Consider the following 11,394-nt stretch of genomic DNA (forward strand, 5'->3'; position numbering starts at 1 on the left):
CTATGCACCTCTGTTTCCCATACAGACGCCTGTTGTCATGCATGGTGAAGCTTGTAGATTTCTGGTTTCGTGTTCGTCTCCCTCCTCGAAGACAGGAAGTGGGCGCTGGTCGTCTTTGTAGGCATCTTCTATGCCTAGGGGTCCCCTGGGACCAAAGAAATGCTGATATATGTCTTTAGAACAAACAGATGAGCTGAGTGAAGGGGCTATACTGGTAGAATACTCTGAAGCCGTTTTTTAGTGTTGTGACTGTACAGCTGGGTATTATAGCATATGCTCTTTCTGAAACAGTTATTTGCCTGTGAAAATGTCAGTGGTCTTGGAAATGCTTGTTCTTTCTAGTCGTTTGGTAAACCAAATTCTAACATAGAGTTAGTGATGTAAAGGGTCCTTTAGCATAGGTGAAGGCAGCCGTTTCTCCTGTCAACTTTAACCTGCACATTAGGGCTAAGCAAAGGGGTTGGGCTGGTTCTCAGTCAAATGGGGATGGTGTCCCAGTATCCTAATACAGGATGCAGCCTGGTGCTATCCCTCTGCTTCCTGACCTGGCTGCTGCTGTTTACCATAAGGTAGTGGGGCTCTCTGCTCCTTTCTAGAACCCTGAGACCCTCTTAATGCTCTCTCCCTTTCCCAAGGGTCAATTTCAACAACTACTGAAACTGCTGGGAAACAGCAGGGGATCCTGGATGGGAACCAGCTGGTGATCATTGTGGGGATCGTCTGTGCCACCCTCTTGCTGCTTCCAGTTTTGATATTAATTGTGAAGAAAACCAAGTGGAATAAGAGGTACATGCCCATCCCCCACCCCCTTCAGTTAGGAGGCTGAGTGTGTGCACTGCCTGTAAAGAAAATGGAAGAGTAGCCAGATCATCCTACCTGAGCCTGATCTTACCTAATCCAAAGTGGAAGAGGATGCCGGCGCCCTGTGATGTTTGTTACATTGGTGGTTATATACAATGATGCCGTTGTGGGTGGCTCTGTGCCCTTTGTACCACCCTTCAGAAAGGCTTGGGCGCTGTCACTACGCTCATTCTCCTTGCTGTTATACAGGGTTTATCAACTCCCTCATAAATGTAGGCTTAACAATTCACATATCGACCTCGTGCACAAGGTGCGGCCGTATTTAGGGACTTCGTAGGAGTTGTTAATTGGGGAGGAGAATGAGACAGGAAATCCCTATGTACCCCAGGCTGGCTTCGAACTTATGATCCTCCTACCTCACTCTCTCACTTGCTGGAATTGCAAATGTGTACTATCATGCCTGGCTTGAAATGTGTTGTTATTTAACTGAATTTCATCACTAGCTCTCCCAGACTCTTGGAAATGTCCAAACGCCAGGGCACAGATGCTAGAATTTTACTGATTATTGGCAGCTCTTTGGTTTACAGAATATTAATGAAATATGTTGATGGCTTAAGTTAATGTTCCAGTTGAAATCACAGCAGTGGGGAAGACGTCATGAAGACCAAGGATTACTGGCTTTCCCCCTCCTGTGCTGGGGATTGAACCCCGTGTCTTGCACACTCTAGACAAACTTTCTTCTGCCAAGTCACAGCACCTCTAGCCTCACAGCACTGATACCCTAATGAGTGAGTTTTTCCAGGGGAGTGTACATTCTAAAGAAAGCAATTGTGCCTGCTAAGGTATACTCCCTACTCTCAGAACTGTCTGATTTAGCTTTGAACCTGCTTAGCCCCTCTAAGGGTCATCTCTCTAGACATTAATGCCTTTGAGCAAAAGACCCAGAGCCAGACCGTGTGGTTTCCACTCACAATTTATGTCCATACGGTGGCCCTCGGTGTTAAGGAAAGCCAGCCTTCTCAAGAAACACCTCTATCCTGAGATCCCCACATAAAGACAGTCATCTGGAGACATTGCGAGTAGAGCGGCTTTCAGAAAGGCATTGATGGGATAGATGGGTATTCTGTTGAATATAACACCGAGTATCAAGCCGGCACGTAATGGCATGGGATGGCAGTCAGGAAGGTTGCAAGGGGAAATGTGCAGTATGATCTCAGTTACAGGAAGGAAGCAATACAGTGTGCGTGTCAGAAGCCAGTGGGCCCGGCATGCTTTGTCCGAGAGTTTACTTAGACTGTCATTGACGGAGGTTCTGAAGGACAGTTCTGAGGAGTTAATAGACAACAAAGATGAGATACTGTCCGGCTGGGGACCACTGGGAACCTGTATAGCATTTGATTCATTTAACAGCGAGAATATACAGCATTACAATCATGGCTTATTTTTATGCTTATACTTTAAAAAAATTCTGCCTTAGATCAAAACAGAAAAAAAAAGGTACATTAAATGGCAAACACATGAGGTAACTGGCCAAGAGATCAAAGATGAAGGGCTTGATCATGGAAGATCAGAGCACACAGCCTGGTGGGGTAGTGGGATGGTGGGGCAGGGGAAAGTTAGCTTCAAGAGTAGCTGGGACTTCAGACTCCATTGTGCCCAGCCATGTTTTACCTCCCACTCTGGGACAGAAGTTGTTAGTGTGAAAACAGAAAGTTGAAGTCACACTTCAGCCAAACCATCCCCAGAACGGTTCCCATTTCCCACCAGAAGAGCTGCTCTTGTGTATTTAGTTCCTCCTAAGAATCTCCCCATAAGTCTACGGCCATACCACCCTGAACGCTTCCGAGATCAGCTAAGCAGGGTTGGGCCTGGTTAGTACTTGGATGGGAGACCGCCTGGGAATACCGGGTGCTGTAGGAAAAAAAAAAAGAATCTCCCCATAAAGAGATGCAGGGGTCCTATGTGATGTAAGTGTCCTGCTGGATGTAGAAGTCCCATTCATTATAGAGTTCCTTCTAGGAGCACTTGAACCTCACAAACCCTGTGAGGTTCAGAAATTAACTCTGTGTACTTTTCATGCCTTACAGTTCAGTGAGTTCTATCGCTTCTGTAAAGAGCCTGGAAAACAAAGAGAAGACCAGTTCAGAGGTGAGAGAAGAACCTGCCCTCCGAGGGGGCCACGGATGCACACACACACTTTTGCAGGAGACACTGGGAATGTGTGGAGTGGAGGCCATCACTTGGGAACTGTGTCTTACCCATTAGTCTCAGCTCTCAGCTCCTAGACTGTGGCTCTGTGCACAGCACAGGAAGCCTTTACCACTGTCTCTGAGGAATGGGCCAGATCAGCCGTGGGCAACAGATCCTGGGACTATAGGTGTAGGAAAGAGCTCTGAACTTTGGACCAGAAAGTTCTGCTGCCTTCATGAGCTAAGGATTTACTGATTAAGAGCAGGTGTTCAGGAACCTTTAGAAGAGATCAAGATGGACTTCCTCCTCCATAGGGCTTTGAAGTAGATTTATAACTAGGAGCTGAGAGATTAATTTCCCTGAGCTCCAATATCCTCCCCCTTCCTCCTCTTCTTTCTCTCCTTCCCCCTCCCCTTTCCTCTCCTTCCTGTTAACTTTCAAACACTGCTCTTTGATCTGTTGGCTTCCTGAGTTTTGTGTTGCTTTTGACCCAAGGGCGGGATTTTTGTTCGACCTGGCTCAATCCTTAAAAGCCTGAGAATGTGTCTCTTTTCCCCTAAGAGTGACAGGATGGGGAATCACAGTCCTCAGCCCGCACAGCCCTGAGGCTCAAGGAGGGCTGTCCTTGTCATATCAACTCTCTGAGAGATGATAACAGCTAGTTGATAATAAATATTAACTTGCTGTGACTAATCAGAAGGAAGTGGTCACAGCCTACAAGTTATTCCCAAGGACGAGGGCAGTCCCCCTACTCTAGGCCAATACTTAGAGATGCAAAGATGTTTGGTTCTGGAATTTGGCGTCCTCTCTTGGTGAATTAGTTCAAGAAGTCTGAAGCCTGAATTATCATCATTGATAATTCTGTAGCTCTCTTGGTTTTATTTTGTTTTTGTTGTTTTTTGTTTTGTTTTGTTTTTGTTTTTGTTCTTTGCTTTGGTAGCTGCAGCCCAGTGAGCAGGAGTGGCTGCTCTCCTTCCTGGACAATACTTAGGAAATTTTGTATTCTCCCCACCCCAGAAACATGTCTACTCCTCCATTACTACATGGGAGACGGCAGAGAGAGGACCAAGTGGAGAGTCAGAGGCCACCTACATGACCATGGTGAGAACTATTCTGGGTCCTACTGGGCCATGTTTCTGGAACGGGAGGAGGTGTTGTGGAAGACGCCAGGCTCCAGGAGGCAGGAGTGGTTGGGCCACCTGAAGAGGTTGTTTGTAGAAGACAGGGTTTTTTTCCCAAGCAGGAGGAGACAGGGAGAAGAAACCCTGCTTAGGACTAAAGTCACCACTAGAGAGCAGGAACACAGCAAGTGTCAGGGTTTCGATCTCGGCCTGTGCCCATACAGAAGTCACTCAAACACATGGTTCCACGTGGAGAGGTTTATTGAGAGAAGAGTAGGAGAGGAAAAGCAGCCGGCTATGGGCACGTGGAGGGGGATGGGGCAAGAACAGAGAAGAACAAAGAGCAAGAGGATAAGAGAGGGTAAGAGAGGGTAAGAGAGGGTAAGAGAGGGTAAGAGAAGGTAAGAGGGAATAAGAGGAGGAGGGGAGGGGCAAGCAGCCCCTTTTATAGTGTCAGGCACAGCTGACTGTTGCCAGGCAACTGTGGGGTGGAGCATACCTGGCTGTTGCCAGGTAGCTGTGGGGGTGGACCTTAAACAGAATACCGACCGTAGGTAGGAGCCTTCCCCTGTGCACAGCTCTGGTGAAGCTAGATGTAATAAAGTATGTTAGGTCACTGGACAAGACTGGCAGGAGAGTAAAGGGTAAAAGTAGGGGCTAGGGATGTAGCAGGCTGTAGAGTGCTGGTCTCCCATGTGTGAAGCCCTGGGCTTGAGCCTCAGCGTGGTGTAGTTGGTTGTGATAGTACACACCTATAATCCCAGCACTAAGGAGGTGGAGGCAGGGGGATCCGGAGTTCAGGGTCATTCTCAGCTGCACAGCCAGTTGAAGTCAACCTGGCCTGCATGAGACCCTATCTTAAAACAAGCTGTGTGTGGAGGGCTAGGGAAACGGCTTGGTAATGTGCTTGCTGTTCAAGCATGAGGAGCTTTGTCTGAATGTTCAGAACCCATAAAAAGCTGTCAGCCCGTCCATCTGTAATCCCGGTGTTCTTAGGGCCAGATGAGAGTTGGAAACACAGCCCAATGTAGCTGACAACAAACAAGAAAGAGACCCTGTCTCAAACAAGGTTGTCTTCTGATCTCCAGATGTACACCACTGTATGATATGCCTGTACTCATGCACACAAATGCACATGTACACATACATGCATGCACACATACATACATGTATAGACCCAAATGCACATACACAGTACACACATGTAAACACACAAATGCACATGCTCAAATATGTACATGTATGTACACAAATGCACATGTACACATATATACATGCATGTGCACAAATGCACATGTACATATACATGCATGCACACATACATGCATGTATACACACAAATGCACATACACAATACATACATGCATTCACACAAATATACATGCACACATAGATACATGCACACACACAAATGCACATGCACAGATACATACATGTACACACATATGCACAGGTATTTTAAAAGGTAAACTTTTACCTTTTGACCATTGGTTCTATTTATTTTGAACTTTGCTCTTAGCTTCTTACAATCTAACTGCCATGCAGGCTGCATTTCAGAAGATATTCGACTCAGGAAACTCCGAGAAGAAAAGCACCCAGAAAGGCTCTTGCTGTGCAGTGTGTAGGGGTAGAAACAAAGGAATTGGCTCACAGTGGCACCATTTTAATTTGTAGACTAATTAGTGACCCCCACCCCGTGATGGAGCTCAGGAAGGCAGGCCTCCCAAGCATGTGGATGATGGATGGGCTTGTGTTTGCTCCTGTCTTACTGCACAGAAGACACATGATTCCCAGCTGATGGCTGTGGAGAAAGTTCTGCTTAGGCATTGTGAGAACAGAGGTCTGGCCCTGTTCCATTAAGTAAAACATTAGCCCTTCTGAAGTCACCGATGAATGGGTTCACTTTCCTCTGCATCTCTCTTCCATTACTGCCTTGTGAGAGTCCATCAACAGGCCAGACCTCATCCTGGCTTTTAGAGACCTGCTGATGTGGCCACTGGTAGGAGCGTCACCTACAAACACAGTCTGTAGAATGTCTTAAAGGGGAGATATGTCAGAGCCCCTCACAGCTACCCACATGCTGTGCAAGGAAAACAGTGCCTCTGTCCCCGTGATGTCCTTATCCCCTTGATGCCTCAGGTCTGCTAAAGTATGGGTGAGGTGAGGCCCAGGCTACAAACACAGAGGCCTTGAGGGCTGGTTGGGTCACTTAGAAACACTATGTGCTGGGCTGGAGGACAGCTCAACAGTTAAGAGTCTGTACTGTTTTTGCAGATGACCCAAGTTTGGATCTTAAAGGTCATGCTAAGCAGTTCATAAGTGTCTGTAACTCCAGTTCCATGGGGGACCTGACACCTTTGGACTCTGTGGACAGCTTCACTCCTCCCCTACATATAAAAAAATTTTTTTAAAAAAGCAAATCTTTAAAAAAAAACATATGCCAGGTGTAGTGGTGCACAACTTTAATCCCAATACTCAGGAGGCAGAGGCAGGTGGGCCTTTGGGTTCCAGGCCACAGGAGGCTGGCAGATGGCTAAGCCATTAGGAGTTCTTTCTCTGCAATCATGAGGACCAGAGTTCAGATCCTAGCACCACGTAACAAGGTGGGAGTCCTGCAAATGCCTATGTCTCCAGCTCCAAGGACCAATCCTATATCTTTTTCTGGTCCCTGTATATAGGTATGTATACACACACACACACACACACACACACACACACACACACACACCACACCACACACATACACACACCACACACCACACATACACACACATACACACACACATACACACACACCACACACATACCACACATACACACACATACACACACACCACATACACACACATACACACACACCACACATACACACACATACACACACACCACACATACACACACATACACACACACCACACACATACACACACACCACACCACACATACACACACATACACACACCACACACATACACACACACCACACACATACATATACACACACACACCACACATACACACACATACACACACACACCACACACATACCACACACACACACCACACACCACACATACACACACACCACACATACACACACATACACACATACACACACCACACACATACACACACACACCACACACCACACACCACACACATACACACACACACCACACACACATACACACACCCCACACACACACATACACACACACCATACACACACATACTCCACACACACACACCACACACACACCACACACACACACCACACACACACCACACACACACCACACACACACACCACACACACATACACACACCACACACACATACACACACACCACACACACACCACACACACATACACACACCACACACATACACACACACACCCCACACACACATACACACACACCATACACACACACTCCACACACACACCACACACACACACATACACACACACCACACACACACCACACACACATACACACACCCCACACACACACATACACACACACCACACACACACACCACACACACACACAGACACACACCACACACATACACACACACCACACACACAGACACACACCACACACATACACACACACCACACACACACAGACACACACCACACACACATACACACACCACACACACACAGACACACACACCCCCCACACACCCCACACACATACACACACACCACACACACATACACACATACACACACACCACATGCACACACACCACACACACACACACCACATGCACACACACCACACACATACATACACATACACACACATATACACACACACATACATACACACATACACACCACACATACACACACCATACACATACACACACACACCCCCCACACACACACATACTACACACACACACCACACACACACACCACACACCACACACACACACCACACACAGATACACACACACCACACACACACACCACACACACACACACACACACACACACACACACACACACACACACACCCCTACCTGTGGCCAAACTCTGGGCTCCAGGCTCTTGTTAGAAACTGTAACAGCAGAAGTGTTCTTTGATAGACAATTACAATAAGGAGCCTGTTATTTTGTTGCTGTTGACCTGATTAAATTGCTTTAATGTAGTCTGTTTCTTTGTTTTCAGAATTTGTGGATTCAGACAACCACAGATTGAAAGTATCTGGGAAATATCTCTAAATAGCATGTGCAGATTTGTTTGTTTGTTTAGATTTCACATTATAACACCTAATTACATGGCCTTTGGATTGGATGGTTGTATAGAAATCCTGCCTCTGTAACTTAGCAGGTGATGGTTAGAGGCAGGTAACTTAGCCTCTGTGACCTTGTTTTTTATCTTAGAGTTCAAGGTCATTCTCTGCTATACAGTAAGTTTGAAGCCAGCCTGGGCCACATGAGATGCTGTTTTATGGTGGTGAGGACCGAATGAGTCAATGTATGTAGAATTTAGTATTTTACTCAACATATAAGGAAAAATCACAATGGAAAGCTGCTACTATTAATTTTTTACTTTCTTTTCAGTGATGGGATTGAACCCAGGGCTTTCCACATGCTAGACAAATACTCTCTCCTGAGCTTCATCCCCAGCCCCCAACTATGTACAAATGTGTTTGTTTTTTTCTTCTCTTCCTCCACAGCACCCAGTTTGGCGTTCTTCCCCCAAAGCATCCAGTTTGGCCCTCTCTTCAGCCAGAATCAAGTAATGCAGTTGAAAAAAAAAGTCAGCTCGGGGAATTCCCAAAGCAGAGCAAACTTTCTGAGACGAAAGGAGAGACTCTTCATGGTGGTCCCCAGGGTCACTGTGCCAACCATTTTAGACTTGTGCTTTCCAGCTTGTCTCTGCTCCATCAAAGGCCTGGAGATAGAGGGTCTGGAATCCAGCGGAAGACTGAACTGCTCCAGATAACCAGGCTGTGTGGGCTTCTCCTAGAAGTGGTGTGCTGGCTGTCGAGGATGGGGAGCTCCCTGATCCACCCTGTGCTTTCAAGCACTCCCTTGGACTGGATCTGTAACATGAACAGTGGCTTGCTTATTTGTTCTTGTGGGATGAGCTACTAAGAGACTCAATAGAGATATAAACCAACAAAAACAATCTTTTCTTATGTCCTGGATGAAGGGCAAGTGGGCAAATTTGAAGCATGGAACTCCTGAGAAAGTGTCCTTTGAGGAGAGCCACAATGGATTCAACATCTGAAGACTGGTTTAGTTCTGGGGGAGGTTTTAGGGACAACATGTTGCATGTGGGGTATGAAAACAGCTCCGGGGTTTCCTCATACTGGGGATCTGCGTTGGTGGCTGAAGCTAGGCCTATGAAGTTTGGACATCCATTGTCTTCAAAAGTGTTGAAGGGGTTGGGGATTTAGCTCAGGGGTTGGGAATTTAGCTCAGCGGTAGAGCGGTTGCCTATCAAGCGCAAGGCCCTGGGTTCGGTCCCCAGCTCTGGAAAAAAAAAAAGTGTTGAACAGTCTTGCCAAAGCGAACAGCCAATGATTGAATTCTTGGTCTGAAATAGGGGGTCCCTATACTTTTCATTATTATTATGAGATTTAAAAAATTTTTTAAATGGGAGTGGTGCTGGAGAAATAGTTCAGCAGTTAAGAGAAGTGACTGCTCTTGCAGAGGACCATGTTTGATGCCTAACATCTACATGGTGGCTCGTAACTGCTTGTAACTCCAGTTCCAAGGGAGCTGATGCCTTCTTGCCTCTGTGGTCACTGTATGCACATAGTACAGGGACATACATATAGACAAAATACCCATATACATAAATGTTTCAAAATGTTAAATAAAAACTAAATAAAAGTGTTGATATTAAAAATCTTGTTTTTTGGGCTGGAGAGATGGCTCAGTGGTTAAGAGCACTGACTGCCCTTCCAAAGGTCCTGAGTTCAAATCCCAGCAACCACATGGTGGCTCACAGCCATCTGTAGTGGGATCTGATGCCCTCTTCTGGTGTGTCTGAAGACAGCTACAATGTACTCATATACAATAAATACATCTTAAAAAAAATCTTGTTTTTCTTAAAGTTGACTTATGACTCATAGGGGTCAACTGAGACTCCAGTTCTGATCACCTTTCCTCAACTGTCACAAACTTTTCCTCATTCTCTGTATCTTTCTCTTCATCGCCTGTTCAGAGGCAATAAAAGTCTTCTATCAGTCCTTCCCTCCCTTTTGCTTACTGGGAACCCATGTGGAGTCTTGTTTATACCAATGCCAGGGCTCCGTTACTGAGATACACTGGCCTAGTCCCTGGGTCTCTGATTCTTTTGCTTGTTTGAGACAGTGTTGCCCATAACTCAGTGATAAGATCTGTTGCTGAAGACACCATACACTTTGGTAAACACAGAAAATCAGCCTGGAGCCAACTGGAAATCTTCCTTGTTGGGTAGCTTTCAATAGTACCAGAGGGTGCTATGGAGACCATCAAGGGGGATGCATAAGTGGTCTTACCTGGTGCTGGACCATGCACTGATACACATAGAACCTCTCGGACAACAGTTACATGACCTTTATGGGGGTAACCAACCACTCTCTCGTGGGATTTGAGCCCTGCTCCACAGGAAGGAAATCATACTGTAATCCTGGCCAACAGTCTATAGCTGGGGAAGTCCTAGGTTCTGGGGTGGGTGACTTCTACTATTGCTTTGGTAAACGCTTGTGTGCTGAACTACTTTCCCAGTGTTTATGTCTATACTAATTGATGAGGGCTGCTGTCAGCCTTGGCCAGAGAAGCTTCCTTTTGCAGTGTGCAACAATTGACACAGAGATTCTTCAGTGGTCAAAGCCCTGGAAAATAAGTGTTGCTGAGTGCTAAGCCCTAAGTGGGATGTCTATATCCAGGCCACCGAGGCTCAGGGAACATTGCTAGAGGGGGCAGGAAGAGGTGAGGGATGGAGAGGTGTTGCAAACCATCCTCTAGGCTGCACAGCAGCCATGGGTACCTGCAAGAGATCTACTCAACCAATACTCCAGCACCATTGGGGAGGAGTCCGTGAGAGCCCACTCCTAGCTGACGAGCTATTGGGGGAGTGTGGCGATTGATAGGTCACTCATAACTCCGGTGGATGACTGCATGCCAAATGTGAACAGTTGCCTAGGGACAGCACTCGTCGGACTCAGTTATTAAAAAGGAAAAAAAAAACCCTCAGGATTCAGGTTGGAGAGATAGTTGGGTGGCTATGAGCACTGGCTGTTCTTACAGAGGACCTGGATTCAATTCC

General features: G+C 46.5%; 1 protein-coding gene and 1 pseudogene across 2 annotated transcripts in view; both read left to right on the forward strand.

Annotated features, from left to right (window-relative positions):
- The window catches only part of Jaml (junction adhesion molecule like), a 32,060-nt gene extending 21,732 nt beyond the window's left edge, over positions 1 to 10,328 (forward strand). The window contains exons 8-11 of one of the 2 annotated variants that reach the window (XM_039082349.2): positions 636 to 786; positions 2,889 to 2,949; positions 4,009 to 4,092; positions 8,810 to 10,328. In XM_039082349.2, coding sequence (XP_038938277.1) covers positions 636 to 786; positions 2,889 to 2,949; positions 4,009 to 4,092; positions 8,810 to 8,875 — 362 coding nt within the window. In that variant the 3' untranslated portion in view covers positions 8,876 to 10,328. Of the gene's footprint in view, positions 1 to 635; positions 787 to 2,888; positions 2,950 to 4,008; positions 4,093 to 8,809 lie in introns of those variants that run through there. The other variant, XR_005488140.2, reaches the window with a different exon arrangement.
- Positions 2,616 to 2,721, forward strand: LOC120094510 (5S ribosomal RNA; annotated as a pseudogene).
- Positions 10,329 to 11,394: the final 1,066 nt, after the last annotated feature.

The sequence above is a fragment of the Rattus norvegicus genome, chromosome 8, assembly GCF_036323735.1.
Source record: "Rattus norvegicus strain BN/NHsdMcwi chromosome 8, GRCr8, whole genome shotgun sequence".
NCBI lineage: Eukaryota > Metazoa > Chordata > Mammalia > Rodentia > Muridae > Rattus > Rattus norvegicus.